This window comes from Heteronotia binoei, chromosome 8 (assembly GCF_032191835.1).
Source record: "Heteronotia binoei isolate CCM8104 ecotype False Entrance Well chromosome 8, APGP_CSIRO_Hbin_v1, whole genome shotgun sequence".
Lineage (NCBI taxonomy): Eukaryota > Metazoa > Chordata > Lepidosauria > Squamata > Gekkonidae > Heteronotia > Heteronotia binoei.
The window spans coordinates 6578728-6596626 of record NC_083230.1 but is presented as its reverse complement, the minus strand read 5'-3'; the positions used below and the strand labels follow the sequence as shown (position 1 = coordinate 6596626).

At 46.2% G+C, this 17899-nt stretch overlaps 1 protein-coding gene across 1 annotated transcript in view; it reads left to right on the top strand.

Annotated features, from left to right (window-relative positions):
* The window catches only part of RELN (reelin), a 659346-nt gene that overhangs the window by 160112 nt on the left and 481335 nt on the right, over positions 1-17899 (top strand). The window contains exon 6 of the mRNA XM_060246073.1: positions 653-731. Coding sequence (XP_060102056.1) covers positions 653-731 — 79 coding nt within the window. The remainder of the gene's footprint in view (positions 1-652; positions 732-17899) is intronic.

The window sequence follows — 17899 nt, the reverse complement described above, 5'->3', positions numbered from 1 at the left end:
AAGCATAATTGAACTTCAAGGGAGTTCTGGCCATCACATTTAAAGGGACTGCACACATTTTTAAATGCCTTCCTTCCATAGGAAATAATGAAGGATAGGGGCACCTTCTTTTGGGGTTCATAGAAGTGGACCCCCTGGTCCAATCTTTTTGAAACTTGGGAGGTATTTTGGGGAGAGGCACTAGATGCTATACTGAAAATTGGGTGCCTCTATCTCAAAAAACAGCCCCCCCCCCGAGCCCCCGATACCCGTGGATCAATTCCCCATCATTCCCTATAGGAATCGTTCATAGAGGTGCATGATGGCTCTGGGGGCGGGGCTTCCCCCGCTGGCCAGCTGGCTGGGGGAGGGGGGAAGCCTGTAAAACCGGGGGATCCCCCTCTGGGACCTGGGATTGGGAAGCCTAGACGGAAGAGTGTTTGACCGCTTCCAAATGCTGGAAATCGTTTTGATTCAGAGCGTTTACTGCATATGCAAATAAGTGTATTTTGGGTCATGTCCTGATTAACAAATTTTATAAAATTTAAATCAATGGAAGAGAGTTGAGGTGTTTTTCAGCCACATCTTCTTCTATGTATAAGAACTGCAGTGAGAAAGGGGGGAGAGAGGTTGTATGCCTGCATATTAATTATTTTCCTTGTTTCCTTTTCAGCTGAAATGCACAGTGACAGCATTATTCTACGGGATGACTTTGATTCTTATCAGCACCAAGGGCTGAATCCTGCTATGTGGTTAGTTTCTGCTTCCTTTTTGTGGTTGTCTTTGTACATAGTATACTTTTGTTTTAATTGTCCTCAGTGTGTTGTTTTTCACTTTAAATGTGACAACAGCCAAAATACCCTATCATTAAACAGGTGAAAGGAAGGCCAGGCCATATCATCTGATGAGATAATAAAAGGATGAGGATGGGGAGATATAGAGATGGGGCTGCACAAAATAGGGAGAATACAAGTGGGGAGCCTGCAAAGACTCTAAGGCATGGGTGTCAAAGATATGGCCCAGGGGATGGAACCAGTGCATCCGGGGTTTTCATTAGACCTGCAAACAACTGGTGTGACAAAGGGAACAGGAGGCTGTTTGGGGAAGTGTGGGCAGGGCCACTCAGATTGTAGCTTCAGTATGGCAGAATAACTTCATATGCAGCAGTCAAACAGAACTCCTTTGCTTCATTGGCAGCCTCACTGGTAAGGTGGGAGCTGTCTCAGCCTTCTTCATGCTGGCTCAGGAATCAAGGCCTCCCTGCTTGGCCTGCAGCTCCAGGGATGTTGTCCTGAATGGGTGCAAGGGCTGGTGTTTACATGTATGGGAGGAGCAGATGATCCTCAGCTGGGGCCTGCAAGTGGCCAGCACTGCCACTGTATTTGCACACACCCCCATGCAACCCAGGGGGGGCATTCTTTGGCAGTTTCTTCCACACAGCGGGAGCCTAGTCCCGCCACTAAGCATGAGCCTCCTTCCCCCCCCCCCCCCCCCGAAACACCTGATGGCTTTCAGCCATAAGCAGCTACTGCCTTTGTGGGAGAGCAGGGCTGGCAATCCCCAGCTCTACTGGTCACTGAGTGGCCTGCGGTCTCTGCAACGTGCATGGCCTTGTGTGTGCAGTGCCTATCACCCATCAGAATAACTAGAGGCCTTTGGCCTGGGGTGGCTGCCACTGCATGGGGCTAACATGGTTTGGCAACAATCTCTGGCTTGAACCCCCAGCATTGCCTTCCCCCATGGATCACCTGGAGGCCTTGGTCAGAGGTGGTTGCTGCTGCACAGGCCTCTTCAGCCGATTGGGCTTTGCTCGGCCTGTGTCTTGCTGTGCGTCTGGCCTTGCACCTGCTTCCACAGGTGGAGGGTTAGTTCGACTTTTCTTCCCGCTCCTCCATGGTCGCTCAGAGTTGGGGGAGCTTGCAACACCTAGCTGCTTCATGCTTTTACCTTGGGGCCCAGGCTCACAGCGTTGGTGGCAGAAGGGGACTGGAGAAGGGGTTTATCCTCCCCTCCGGGCAGTGCAGGGGCCTCTGCACAGGACTGCACCCCTGGCTCTCCAGCAGCTAGTCCTCTGCACCCCCCTCCCCCAGCCCATGGGACACACCAATTTGGAGCTTTATAAGTTTGTAACTCTTGTGCCTGGCATTACATTTTACGGCACACATGGCCCAGCCATGACCCAGCCATTACATTTTATGGCACGCATGTCACATAGGCAACCCTATATGACATAGATTGTACTTGAATTTTCTGAAGTTTTTAAAGCCCTTTTTGAGGCTGTGGAGGGAATTCCAGAGCTAAGGTGCCATTCCAGAGAAAGGTCTGTTTCTCATCACCACTTGCCTGGTCTCTGAAAGTCGATGCACACAGAGCAGTGCCTCAATAAGATTTTTTTTGTTCATTTCATGTCTTCTGTGCTTTGACCTTAACTTTTATAGCAGTCCTGATTAGGTAAACACATCATACAAGATGAGCTACAGGTAAAATGATTCTAATAAATCTCAACAGCTGTGCCAGGATCTCATCTCTACCCTTTTTTCACAGCAAGCTGCAGCCTGACATACCCATTAACTGGGTGCTGAATAACAAAGCCTTTACTGTAATTTCTATTATTTGATTGACTGCAATAATTATTTCATGTGATTTTAAAGTGCTTTACAGAGACAAAGACTGAAATTAGAAATATGTGTGATTTCTAAGTATTCAGCTTTACCAGAATGAGTGCATAGATTAAATTTAATTTAATTTTTAGATTTACATCCCGCCCTTTCCCTCAAGCGGACTCAGGACGGCTTACAACAGAAATTTAGACACCTATTACACATTAAAAATAAAATATCATAAAAACATAACAGCATAAAAACAAAGGCAATACATCACAAACACAGACAGCAAGCCAAACAACAGTGTTTAGACTGATATCTATCAACACACCACAGTCAGCGTGATGTTAAGATGATAGGGAGACCAGTTAATATCAAAGGGATGGATGTTAGTATTAAAACTATAGAGTAAAAATGTAGAAATTCATGTTGAATTTATATGGAAGGATATCTGCACATTTCCCCCTATAGTTATATCTACAGTGTTTTAAGACTTCTCAATTGGTAGGGGTAATGTGTTGTTGAAAGAGGTTAAAAAAAAATCGAGGAACTCTTGCAATGGGTAACACACCCCTTTTTCAATATCTTTATATGCTTTTTCAGTATGTTTCTTCTTCATTATCAAAATGCAGATCAAATAATCTGTGACAGTCTGTTCCAGCTACAGTTAAAGGTTCTGAAAACCTGAGGGAAACACCAAATATGCATAACAATCCAGGATAAGGAACCATTCACCCTCTTGGAGAGGAGTGACAAGCGGAGTGCCTCAAGGATCTGTCCTGGGACCTGTTTTGTTCAACATCTTTATAAATGATTTGGATGAAGGAATAGAAGGAATAGAAGGAATGCTTATTAAATTTGCAGATGATACTAAATCGAGAGGGGTTGCAAATACAGTAGAAGACAGAAACAGGATACAGGATGATCTTGACAAACTGGAAAACTGGGCTAAAACCAATAAAATGAATTTTAACAAAGATAAATGTAAACAAAGATTTCAGGTTTTCATGGCTGGTAACATCATTAGGGTTTGTAGAATCTTTCGGGCTCAAGTGCCGTGTTCTACTGGAGAAAGTTTTCTTCCAGACGTTTCGTTCTCAGCTGCGGAGAACATCCTCAGTGGCATTGCAGCTGGAGCAGGCGCTCTGACCTTCTTGGCTGCTGTGCATTGAGTGAGGCCAGGGTTGCTGGAGAGCTGCTATTTCTAGGCTGGAGGGGGTGTGGTGAAAGGGCAATAGGTTTGTGGATGTGCCCATTGTTTGGTGGGGCTTCCTGGAAGGGTAGTGATAAGGAAACTGGCTGTTGAATGTGACCATTGTTCTGTGTTAATTGCTGGGAGGGTTGGAAGGGGTGTGAAGTAATAATAATAATAACAACAACAACAACTTTTTATTTGTATCCCGCCCTCCCCGCACAAGCAGGCTCAGGGCGGCTCACAACATAGGAATGCAATACAATATAGTAAAATCATAAAACAATAAAATTGATATACAATTACAATAAAATTAACATTGAGGTGCTAAATAGATCTTAATTCAGTAGAGGAGAAGAAACATACACAGCGACATTATCTTAGTTCGGTATGGGCGAAGGCTATTTTGAAGAGGTATGTCTTACAGGCCCTGCGAAATTGATTTACACATCGCAGGGCCCGTACCTCCTCCGGGAGTTGGTTCCAGAGTAGTGGGGCCGCAACGGAGAAGGCCCGATCCCGGGTGGTCTTTAATCTGGCCTCCCTTGGCCCAGGGATATTCAGCTGGTGCTTACCAGCTGACCTCAGTGCTCTCTGGGGCTCATATGGGGAGAGACGGTCCCTCAGGTAGACAGGCCCTCGGCCATATAGGGCTTTAAAGGTCATGACCAGCACCTTGTAACGAACTCGGTAGACCACTGGCAGCCAGTGCAGTTCGCGCAGCCCTGGCCGTGTGTGCTCCCATCTTGGGAGCCCCAATAACAGCCTAGCCAACGCGTTCTGCACCAGCTGCAACCGCCGAGTTCAGCACAAGGGCAGCCCCATGTAGAGGGCGTTGCAGTAATCCAGTCTGGAGGTGACCGTAGCATGAATCACCGTTGCCAGGTCCCGGCGCTCCAGGAAGGGGGCCAGCTGCTTTGCCCGCTGAAGATGAAAAAACGCGGACTTAGCAGTGGCCGCTATCTGTGCCTCCATAGATAGTGAAGGCTCCAGAAGAACCCCCAAGCTCCTGACTCTGTGGGCCACTTTCAGTGGCACACCGTCAAGAGCTGGCAAGGGAATTTCCCCTCCCGGGGCACCGCGGCCCAAACAAAGGACCTCCGTCTTTGCCGGATTCAACTTCAGCCCACTCAGCCTGAGCCAGCCAGCCACGGCCTGCAATGCAAGGTCCAGGTTTTCTGGGACGCAGTCGGGCCGGCCATCCATTAGTAGATAGAGCTGGGTGTCATCTGCATATTGATGGCACCCAAGCCCAAACCCCCGGGCAATCTGGGCAAGGGGGCGCATATAGATGTTAAACAACATCGGAGAGAGAACTGCCCCTTGTGGCACTCCACATACTAGTGGGTGCCTCCAGGACAGCTCTCTCCCAATTGCCACCCTTTGTCCCCAACTCTCAAGGAAGGAGGAGAGCCACTGTAAGGCCAGCCCCCTAATCCCTGCATCGGCGAGCCGGCGGGTCAGTAACCGATGGTCGACCGTGTCGAACGCAGCCGACAGGTCTAACAACATCAGCACCGGCACGCCGCCTCGGTCCAGATGCCGCTGGAGGTCATCCACTAAGGCGACCAGCACTGTAGGGATGTGCAAAAAAAAAAAAAATTGGTATTACACGGATTCAGAAGTATACGGGGGGAGAAAATTCGGAATCCCCGTATACTGTCGAATACCGCATTCGGAATAGCCGCATATACGGTAGATGCGCGGCTATTTCCTAATATACGGCCCTATTATACCCTATGGGCCAGAAATCAATGGCAAATAGGGTATATTTGAAGCCGCCTGGAGGGGAGGGGGTTTGAGGGAGAGCCCCAAAAACTGCAGGGAACCTGCAGGGGACTCTCCCCTACAAAACCCCCAAGTCCCAAAAAGATTGGGCCAGGGGGTCCCTGTCTTTGAGCTCCCCAAAAGGCCCATTGCCAACAATGATGGGGAAAGCCCAATTAGCCACTTCCTCACTGTAATTGTTGTGGGAAAAGTGGCTCTGGGGAGCAGGGGGTTTTGAGGAGAGCCCCCCAAACTGCTGTGCAGCTTCAGGGCACTGTCCCACACAAAACCCACAAGGCCAAAAAAAAATTGGACCAGGGGGTCCAATTCCTGGGGCACCCAAAGCCAAACCTAACTTCACACCAGAGAATCTCTATAGGACCCAAATGCACTACATCCCTCTATCTACTCTATGAACCCTGCAGGCCTGGAACCAATAAAAACTCAGTTGCCAACATCACTGCCACAGAAAACACAATCGGCTCAAGGTCTGCTTTGCAGAGACCTGGCTGCAGCAAACCCAAATGCCAGCTCTCCAGCCCTGCCCCAAACAACACGGGGAGAGCTGGCCAACCACAACAAGCCTGTTGGTTCTGGGTCTCTCACCCAGGTGCCAGCTTCCCTGCCACAGAACACACAATCTACAGATGCCAGCTCTCCAGCCCTGCCCCAAACAACACTGGGAGAGCTGGCCAACCACAACAAGCCTGCTGGTTCTGGGTCTCTCACCCAGGTGCCAGCTTCCCTGTCACAGAACACACAATCTACTCTATAAAAACAATAATGTGACCCAGCACACACAGCCCAAACACACCCTCGCCAACTCCCACACCAACCAGAGGTAATTTTAAAAAAACCAAAACAAAACCAGCAGAATCACAAAAGGCCAAGTGAAAAAAGTGGCCTTTTCACCAACAAGAAAGCTCAGGCCAAATAAGTCAACACCCCCTCCCCTAAAACCTGAACCAGGAAAAGGGGGACAAAAGTGGTCTTTTAAACAATGGAAATTAGGCCAAACAGCACCCCCCCACACAAGAACCAGAAGAGAAGAGTAACTGCAGCAGCACAACACAGCAGCAACAAATCAAACAGTAAACAAATCAAACAAATCAAACAAGTAAACAAATCAAACAGTACTTTTAAAACAGTAAAAAATTAACTTTTAACAATACAGGAACTTAGGAAATTAGGCCAAACAGCAACCCTGCCCCCCCAAGAACCAGAAGAGAAGAGTAACAGCAGCAGCAGAACACAGCAGCAACAAATCAAACACTGAATACTTTTAAAACAGTAAAAAACTCAACTTTTAACAATACAGGAACTTCGCCACCCCCCCCCCCCGCAACCCCCCCCCTTCACCCTAACCCCAAGAAATCCAAGGCACCCAAATCAGGAGAAGTAAAAGGACACTGCACTTTTAAAAGTCCTCTCACTAAATTAAGATATGGGCAAATTAGCAAACCCCCCACCCCAGGCCCCCACCCCCAGCAGAACCCAACCCCAACCCCAAATATGCTACCCACCCAGTACTCACCCATCCAAATCTGGATAAGTAAAGGGACCCCAAAACTGGATAAGTAAAGAACCCCAAAACTGTCTTACCTTGTCTTCTCTACGCCAGGGAAGTCTGGTAAGGCTGAGTGAGAGAGCAGCAGGCAGCAGCTGAAGCCAAGGGCCAGCCAGCAGCAGTACAATCTCTCTCACACCAACCAACATACACCAACACAGCAGCAATGGAGGAGTCCAGCCAGTAAGACTCCTTAAAAAGGTTCTCTGGCCCTACAGAGAGCAATTTCAAAAAATAGCACTGCTCTCTGATTGGCCAGACAACAGTGCTTACTTGGATACCCAAGTAAGCAAAAGATCAAAATAACAACAATGTAGCTGATGGCTGGGCCATCAGCTACACAACAGCCCTGCAAAGCATGCATTTGCAATGCATTTTGCAAATGCATGCTTTGGATTGGCTGCTGGGGCTCCTCTTCCCCCTGATCCCAGGGAGGCTATGGGAGAGGTGGGAAGAGGCTACTAAAGGCAGGAAAGTAGGCAAGCAGCTCCCCTGAGGCTGCAGAAGCTACTTTCCCACCTTTTGCATTGACAGCCGTATACTGCTGAATAGCTATTCGGCAGTATACGGCGAGCCGTATTCGGCTGCCGCATAATAGGCTTCAATGGGAATCGGCTACAGCCGATTCCGTATACAGCCGAATCAGTGGTGATTCGGCTTTATATGCGGTTCGGCCGAACCGAATGCACACCCCTAGTGTGAAGATAAGGAAGATGGTTGTTGACTGTGCTGATTGTTCTGTGGAATGTACTGGTTGTTCTGTGAATTTCTGTAATTTATAGTCTGTAGGGTGTTTTGCAGAGCTGGATACCAAGAATGGTGGATGGAAATGCCTTCTTCCTTTCTGTTAAAGTTGTGCTGGTGTTTGTAAATCTCAATAGCTTCTCTGTTCGGGCGGGTATGATAATGTGAGGCCGTAGAAGGTCAGAGCGCCTGCTCCGGCTGCAATGCCACTGAGGATGTTCTCCACAGCCGAGACGAAACGTCTGGAAGAAAAACTTTCTCCAGTAGAACACGGCACTTGAGCCCGAAAGATTCTACAAACCCTAATGATAAATGTAAAGTTATGCATTTAGGTAGGAAAAATACAATGCATGATTATAGGATGGGGCAGTAGCATGTGTAAAATGGATCTAGGGGTCTTAGTGGACCATACACTGAACATGAGTCAACAGTGTGATGTGGTGGCTAAAAAGGCAAATGCAATTTTGGGCTGTTTCAACACAAGTATAGTGTCCAGCTCACGTGAAGTGATTGTATCACTTTACTCTGTTCTGGTAAGACCTCACCTGGAGTATTGTGTTCAGTTTTGGGCATCACATTTTAAGAAGGATATGGACAAGCTGGAAGGGGTCCAGAGGAGGGCGACAAAGATGGTGAGGGGTCTGGAGACCAAGTCCTATGAAGAAAGGTTGAAGGAGCTGGGGATTCTTAGCTTGGAGAGGTGGCAACTGAGAGGTGATATGATCACCATCTTCAAGTACTCTAAGGGCTGTCAAATAGAGGATGGTGCAAAATTGTTTTCTGTGGCCCCAGAAAGTAGGACCAGAACTAATGGGTTGAAATTAAAAGAGTTTCTGACTCAACATTAGGAAGAACTTCCTAACCGTTAGAGCGGTTCCTCAGTGGAACAGGCTTCCTCAGGAGGTGGTGGGCTCTCCTTCCTTGGAGGTTTTTAAACAGAGGCTAGATGCCATCTGACAGCAATGAAGATCCTGTGAATTTAGGGAGAGGTATTTGTGAATTTCCTGCATTGTACAAGGGGTTGGACTAGATGACCCTGGAGGTCCCTTCCAACTCTATGATTCTAAGTTAAATTTTATGCTTGGGATAGAGAAGGTAGAGAAAGATGTACTTTTCTCCCCTTTTCACAATATAGGAACTTGTGGGCACTCAATTAAATTGCTGAACAGTCAGGTTAGAATGGATAAAAGGTAGTACTTCTTCACCCAAAGAGTGGTTGACGCATGCAATTCACTGCCACCGGAGGTGGTGGCAGCTACAAGCATAGACAGCTTCAAGAGGAAATTGGATAAGCATATGGAAGAAAGGTCCATCGGTGGCTATTAGCCACAAGGTATAGTTGGAACTCTCTGTCTGGGGCAAGTGATGCTCTGTATTCTTGGTGGGGGGGATACAGAGGGAGGGCTTCTAGTGCCCTGGCCCCACTGGTGGACCTCCTGATGGTAGGTGGTTTTTTGGCCGCTGTGTGACAGTGTTGGACTGGATGGGTCATTGGCCTGATCCAACATGGCTTCTCTTATGTTGTTATGTTCTTAAATATAAATACACAAATACAATTTGGTTATGAGGTGTCCCCCCAAAATTAAAGAGCAAATTCTGTTTATATGCAGACATTTGTGGGGGGGGGGGATGAAGTTTGGGCAGCTTTTGGACAGCACAAAATGGCACCCAATATCATGGCAGTACTGGTTGCCAGCATTATGAAGCAGAGGAGCTGAAGGTGGGTGTGGTGGGAACAAAGCAAGCGGTAGTAGGAAGAGGGAAGGAGATGGGGGAAGGAAGCTTGCAGGGTGAGTGGGACTGGGAATGGAATTTCCCCTCTTGCTGTGAGTTCTTGGTGCCCAATGCAAATATATGAAAAAGCAAAAAGAATCAATAAGTTATACAACAAATTAATTTCATACCTAGAGGCTGGTTGGGCTAACTGAAAATCCCTTTTGATGTTAATTATAAGAGAATGGCAAGTGTATCTGATATAACATTATTTAGACATGGATTACCAATAAAATTCTGTTTTGTCAGGGACTTTAGAGATGGATGAAGTTATTCAGTGGTGTCAGCAGCTGAGTAATTAGGGCTGGAAAGAAGGAATCATTTGCACGGAACTCTAAACAGTATGGCTGGATACAGAATGGGCAACTTGGGGCAGCAGCCTCCAGTTCAGTAAAAAAAGCCAGCACAGTCTGAGGCACCTCAGGGTGGTCAGACAATGCATGTCCCACTGCTGGAAGACGTACAGGCCATCATTCTGTATTCTGTCTGTATTCAGCCTGTGTCTCCCTAATGCTTTAGGACCATCATTCAGTCTATATAGGGGAAAGCTAAAAACATGATGGTCAGTTTTAGTATGTTTTCTCAGTATGTTTCTTCTTCATTATCAAAATGTACTTTGATGTAATAATCCATGTATTTATTGAGGAACCAGCTTTATTATTGTTGTTGATTATGAAGCTGCTGCAGTTATTGAATGCACTGTTTTGCATTTAGAATTTTACTAAATAGTGCACAATCAAAATGGACAGGTCCCTCCTAAAATGGCTTACAGTAGAATCAGTTTCTATTCACACAGGGGAGGAACAATGTGCATTGTAGCTGTGAGCTGGATATAGACACAGATTTTTTTTTTAAATTACATTTATATTCTGCCAACTTGTTTTTAAAAAACTATGTAGGCAGAATATATTCTAGACCAATCTATATCTTAAAGTAGTAAACAACAGAGTCAAATAGCTGATTAAAACATGGCTGTAATTACAATAGCATCAGCCAGAGTTTGCTTCCTTTTCATCGTGAATGGGCTGGCTTCAGCAGTCAGGAGCAGCATACCAGGCATTTCTTACTTCACGTGCACTCTTCCTCCTTCCCTCCCCTTAGCTAGCAAGAAATTCTTTCCCAGAGAAGGAAGCGATTGGGTTTATACCCCACCCTTTACTACCTGAAGGAGTCTCAGAGCAGCTTACAGTCTCCTTTCCTTTCCCTTCCCTTCCCCACAACAGACACCCTGTGAGGTAGGTGGAACTGAGAGAGCTCTCTCAGAACTGCCCTTGAGCAGAACAGCTTTGAGAAAACTTGTGGCTGACCCAAGGTCACATCAACAGGTGCATGTGGAGGAGTGGGGAAAAGCCTGGTTCTTCCCTATAAGAGTCTGCACACTTAACCACTATCCCAAGCTGACTCTACTTGCTGCCTCTTGTCTCCTGGGCCACAGTAGACATCAAGGGCACTTTGGCCACTTGTTCATTCACCCTATGGGCAGTAATAAATTCCATTTTATTTATTTACTTGCTTAATTTATATTCCATCTTTCTCACTGAAGCTCAAGGCAGATTACGCAACTATATGTATTTATTTAGTAAATTTTTATGCCACCTCTCCAGGAACCTGCTTGTGGTGGCTTACAAAATAAAAATAATAAAACGTTAAAGTTATTCATTGGAATACAGCATTAAAACCCCAGCTCAGATAAAAAACATATACCATAAAATAGACTACTGCAAGCTTAAAATAAAGAGCCCCGTGGCTCAGAGTGGTAAAGCGGCAGTACTGGAGTCCTAAGCTCTGCTCAAAACCTGAGTTCGATCCCAGCAAAAGCTGGGTTCAGGTAGCCGGCTGAAGGTTGACTCAGCCTTCCTTCCTTCTGAGGTCAGTAAAATGAGTCCCCAGCTTGCTGGGGGGAAAGCGTAGATGACTGGGGAAGGCAAGGGCAAACCACCCCATAAAAAGTCTGCCGTGAAAACGTTGTGAAAGCAACGTCACCCCAGAGTCAGAAACGACTGGTGTTTGCACAGGGGACTACCTTTTTTATGTTAAATAACTGTTAAAATAACAGTTAAAATAACTGTTAAAATAACAGTTCTTAGACTGCAATAATGTTTTTAAAAATCAACCTTTTAATTCAAAGCATGTGGGTAAATAGGAACTTTTGGCCTGTCAGCCAAAAGAAACCGAGAGAGGTGTCCGGTGAGTCCCAAGGGGAGGGCATTCCATATGCAATGTGCCACTACTGAAAGGCAATCTCCAGTTGCCACCCATCTCATCGTCTACCTCACAAGCCCTGCACAGAGAGCAGGGCTTATAAGGTAGTTCTTAAATGGCAGGCTGGACAATATGAGGTCCTTCCAGTACCCTGGCTTTAAAGGTAAGAAGCAGTGCTTTGAATCGTGCCTGGAAACAAATGGGCAGCCAGGTAAAATAGAAACAATGCATTAAGAACAGTATAATACATATACAGAATCGTGTAGTAAAACTGCATTACCAAGGTAGAGACCAGCACACCAAAAATATGAGAATACATACAATAAAACAGTAAGAAACATACAATAGTGCCACAAAAACGGATTACAATATTAGAGACATAGTGCAACAGTATAATACATGCTATGAGCAATGAAAGCAACCACAATTCCACAGCCATTACCATTGACCCTAATTCCTTTTGTAAACAGCCCCTTTTTTGACATTTCAATATTGACTGAGGAACTGTATATAGCTACAGTGTTGGGAGATTGGTAAAAATCCTTTCTTGCTTGGCTCTGAGTTTTCTTCAAAGCTTCCTTCAGTGCTTATTGTTATGTGAAAGGACAGCAGAGGAGAAATATAGCGCCTTGAGAAAATTAAAGTGATGATCTTATATGAGATGAAGAAGGCCTGAAGTAAGCCACCTAGGCAATTTATAGACTTGCTTACAGAGAGATTTGCTATTTAAATGGTAAGTGGTGCCAAGATGGTATGAACGTTGTAAACCGGAAAGTCTGGCTTCTTCTTTGATGCCCTAATGATGTGATGTGTGCTGCTGGCATCCCATCCCCCCCCCCCCTGCAAAGAACCAACTATGAGCCATTTAATTTCTGAAGTAATGCATTTCAAAGAGGACGTGAAGGCTTGGAATCAGGATTTACTCAAAACTGTTCATCATTTTATGAAGAAAATAATCCTAAAAGATATGAAAGATGATAAAAAGAGCTATCAGAGCTCTTCATGCTATTTCATAAACCAGATTAGTGAAGAGAAGTAGCCGAGCAGCAAAGCCACTTTATAATATGCACAGAATCTGAAAAATTAGAAAGAGAGAAAAGGCCTAATAAGGTCATTCAGATTAACCTATAACTGACGCTTGTGTCCCCTTTGCTATATTTACAGAGAATGTGCCTCATATTTGTACTTGTATTTTAAGCTTAGCAGCAGGGAAGGAAGAGTTAAGGAAAAGAACATTAAACTGATGATGGCAGTCAAGCTGAAAAGAAATACTGGACTGTAATTGGCAGCTGAACAAATACAACTACTTGCATCAATTTAGTAAGCAGCATCAATATATCATTTTTTTCTTCAGTGCGAAGTTGTTGAGGTTGTGCCTGGGCTCAATTAGGCCCTTGCAGCTGTGAGTGCTCCTCCCGGCTCCCAGTTGCCTCATTCCAAGGCGGAAGAGAGGGATCCTATGATTGCTGCTGAGGTTCAGTTTCTCAGGACTCAGCTAGATGATACACAAGGCTACCGAGAGCCACCACAGGCCCTCGGACAAAAATCCCATCTCCCCCACCCTCTGTAACCCTAATCAAAACCAAAATATTATTGGTTTGCTGCTACCATCCTTGAATAGAATAACAATTGTTCACTAGGAAACATTAAGGGAAATTGGGAAATGGTTATTGTAGAACGGATTTTATTTAACTTGTTTACACAATGCACGTTGCAATAAGGCACAGTGCAAAAACCCACTTCCAAATACCAACCACCTAGCTCACGTCAACATTAAACGAGAAGAGACAAAATCTAGCTCATAGTGTTCTGCAAGCTCTCTCTCTCTCACTGTCTTGCTTTGGAAAAGAAGGGTGAAGATCATTAGAGCTAATAGAGATACTGGTTTTTTGCAACTGACTCTCCTGGGCACCATGATACCCCTGTTTCTTAACAAGTACTTTCTTCTTCCATCAAAATACCACTTTTCTGAAGCAGACCTGGCAAGTGATCGTAGTCCTGCATGTGCGCTAACTTTAGAAAGCAACTCTAGACCCTAGAGTAGATACCGAGATCCCCCTGGCTCCTATTCTCCCCTCCCTCCCCTTCCATTCTGCTGCTGCTCCTTAGAGAGCAGAGGGAAACCACCCATCCTCCTCTCCAAGCCAGAGTGTGAGATTAAAAAACAAAGCAAAAAAACAAGCACATTCCCTGTTCTTAGACCTTGTTCTGTTAGCTATACAGTGCACACTGCAAGCCGCCCTGAGCCCGCCTGGGAGGGGAGGGCGGGATATGAGTCAAATAAATAAATAAGGTATGGTGCAAAAACCCATTTTCAAATACTAACCACCTAGCACAGGGCCCTTCCCATTCACCAGCACCAAATGCCCTCCTGCAATTAGCCTTACCCAGATCTAGGAGTTGCCAGCTTTTTTCTTTTTTTTTTACTAGCTCCTACTTCTGTGTTCTGACAGCAGCTTGAGCTGCAGGAACAAGCCAGTAGTAAGTGTTTGTTGGTTTTGTCAAAAGTTCCCTTGTAAATTTCTATTGAATCATAACAGCCATGCCCCCTCCATCATATTCTTCTCTGGGATAATTGAGATCCCCCGTCCCCCACTTCTTCCACTGCCATTTGCCAGATGTCAGTGCTGTTCTTGTAGTAGAGAAGTTTCTCTGTGCAGCTAAGAGAACAGAGACAGGGGACAGAGCAAATGTTGGCTTTTCGCAAGGCAGATCATGCAAAGAGGATGACAACAGATGAGGGACTGGCTGCTGTCATGTGACCATAGTACAAGGGAGTGCAGAATGTGAGTCAGGCTGGCTACACAGGAGCAGGTAGGAGGCAAGCAGAGGAAACTGAGCCAACCCCATCTGTCACTCTTGCTCTGTGTCTGGGGGGGCGGGGGCATACGAGTGGAAGAGAGAGATCACTGCCAAAAGGGCAGATCAAAGGCATTTCTGGAGAAGCTAAACTCTATTGTGTTGGCTGTTGTACAGCCCCAGCTGCAGACCTTCAAGCTGATATTTGGTCTCCTAAAATTTATGCCCTCCAGTTCCCCTCTCTCCGAGGCCCTGACAATACATACAGTATGTCACAGAAGTGAGTACACCCCCTCACATTTTGTAAATATTTAAGTATATCTTTTCATGTGACAACACTGAAGAAATGACACTTGGCTACGATGTAAAGTAGTGAGTCTACAGCTTGTATAACAGTGTAAATGTGCTGTCCCCTCAAAATTATGCAACACACAGCCATTAATGTCTAAGTGAGTACACCCCTAAGTGATAATGTCCACATGGGGCCCAAAGTGTCAATATTTTGTGTGGCCACCATTATTTTTCAACACTGCCTTAACCCTCTTGGGCATAGAGTTCATCAGTGCTTCACAGGTTGCCACTGGAGTCCTCTTCCACTCCACCATGACGACGTCATATAGCTGGTTGATGTTAGAGACCTTGCGCACCTCCACCTTCTGTTTCAGGATGCCCCACAGATGCTCAATAGGGTTTAGGTCTGGAGACATGCTTGGCCAGTCCATCACCTTTACCCTCAGCTTCTTTAGCAAGACAGTGGTCGTTTGGAGGTGTGTTTGGAGTCGTTATCATGTTGGAATACTGCCCTGCGGACCAGTCTCTGAAGGGAAGGGAGGGGATCATGCTTTGCTTCAGTATGTCACAGTACATGTTGGCATTCATGGTTCCCTCAATGAACTGTAGCTCCCCAGTGCCGCTGCACTCATGCAGCCCCAGACCATGACATTCCCACCACCATGCTTGACTGTAGGCAAGACACACTTGTCTTTGTACTCCTCACCTGGTTGCCACCACACATGCTTGACACCATCTGAACCAAATAAGTTTATCTTGGTCTCATCGGACCACAGGACATGGTTCCAGAAATCCATGTCCTTAGTCTGCTTGTCTGCAGCAAACCGTTTGCAGGCTTTCTTGTGCCTCATCTTTAGAAAAGGCTTCCTTCTGGGACGACCAGCCCTGCAGACCAATTTGATGCAGCGTGCGACGTATGATCTGAGCACTGACAGGCTGAACCCCCCACCCCTTCAACCTCTGTAGCAATGCTGGCAGCACTCATACGTCTATTTCCCAAAGCCAACCTCTGGATGTTTTAGGGTCTTGGCAATCTTCTTATAGCCTAGGCCATCTTTATATAGAGCATCAATTCGTTTTTTCAGATCCTCAGAGAGTTCATTGCCATGAGGTGCCGTGTGGAACTTCCAGTGACCAGTATGAGGGAGTGAGAGCGATAACCTGCTCCCCCTTCACACCTGATACCTTGTACCACTAAGGAGTCACATGACACCAGGGAGGGAAAACGGCTACTTGGGCCCCATTTGGACATTATCACTTAGGGGTGTACTCACTTTTGTTGCCAGCAGTTTAGACATTAATGGCTGTGTGTTGCATAATTTTGAGGGGACAGCACATTTTCACTGTTATACAATGGAGGATGGGGCACTTTGATCTTCATTGTGGTCTCAGTGCAGTTCCACACATGGGTTTTACGCTCAGCCACAAACCCCACCTCAGAGATTGATTAACAAGCCTCAGGTGATTTTTGGTGCACCTTCCTCATCGCTCTGGAGAGCAGGCATCCACTGCACATGCCTAGAGTGAGGGGAAGGCACTCCACCCCCTCAGTTTCTTTTCAATCGCCATTTGGATCACACCTCTCCTCAATTCTTCAGGCCTCATTCATCTTCGTTCCTTTCCCTATGAAGAAAAGTTAAAACGCTTTGGGCTCTTTAGCTTGGAGAAACGTCAACTGAGGGGTGACATGATAGAGGTTTACAAGATTATGCATGGGATAGAGAAGGTAGAGAAAGAACTACTTTTCTCCCTTTCTCACAATACAAGAACTCGTGGACACTCAATGAAATTGCTGAGTAGTCGGGTTAGAACAGATAAAAGGAAGTACTTCTTCACCCAAAGGGTGATTAACATGTGGAATTCACTGCCACAGGTGGTGGTGGCAGCCACAGGTATAGCCAGCTTCAAGTGGGGATTGGATTAACATATGGAGCAGATGTCTATCAGTGGCTATTTGCCATAGTGTATTGTTGGAACTCTCTGTCTGGGGCAGTGGTACTCTGTATTCTTGGTGCTTGGGAGGGGCAACAATGTGAGGACTTTGAGTGTCCTGGCCCCACTGCTGGACCTCCTGATGGCACCTGGGTTTTTTGACCACTGTGTGACACAGAGTGTTGGACTGGATGGGCCATTGGCCTGATCCAACATGGCTTCTCTTATGTTCTTATGTTCTCTTATTCTGGTAAGCAGTCACTGTACACCTGTTGTCTCTTCTACCATTCCAGCATCCACCTTCCTTCTATCTAGCTAGCTAGTCACCCATGTGTGGAACTGCACTGAGACCACGATGAAGATAAACAGGTTGCTTACCTGTAACTGATGATCTTTGAGTGGTCATCTGTGCAGTCACACATGCCCTCCCAGCCTTCCCCGCTGCTGGCAAATCCTTTCATTAGTTCTTTGATTGGACTTCTCAGTGGTGGTTGGAAGAAACTGAGGGGGTGGAGCACCTTTCCCTTGTTCTAGGCATGTACAGTGGATGCCTGCTCTCCTGAGCGACAAGGAAGGCGCGCCAAAAATCGCCTGAGGCTTGTTAACCAATGTCCACGGTGGGCTTCGTGGCTGAGCGTAGAACCCATGTGCGGAACTACACAGATGACCACTCAAAGATCATCAGTTACAGGTAAGCAACCTGTTTTTCTTGGGCCCATAGTATTGGACCCTGTGTTCCAATCTTTTTGAAACTGGGGGAGGTTTTTGAGGAGAGGCACCAAATTTGCAGCTTAGCTCAAAAAACAGGGGGCTCCCAGAGCCTCAGATATCCGAGATAGATTCTCCATTATAGCCTACGGGGTCAGTTGACTTTGATGGTCCCCAAAGGCTACAATGGAGGCATAAAAATGGGTTAGTGTTAGGGAGAGATAAAGAAAGAAAGAAAGAATTCATGAGGGAAAGGGGAGGAAGGAAGAGAGAAAGAAAAAGAAAGCAAATAGATGGGGGAGAAGGAAGAAACGAAGGAGGGAAGAGAGAGGAAAGAGAAGG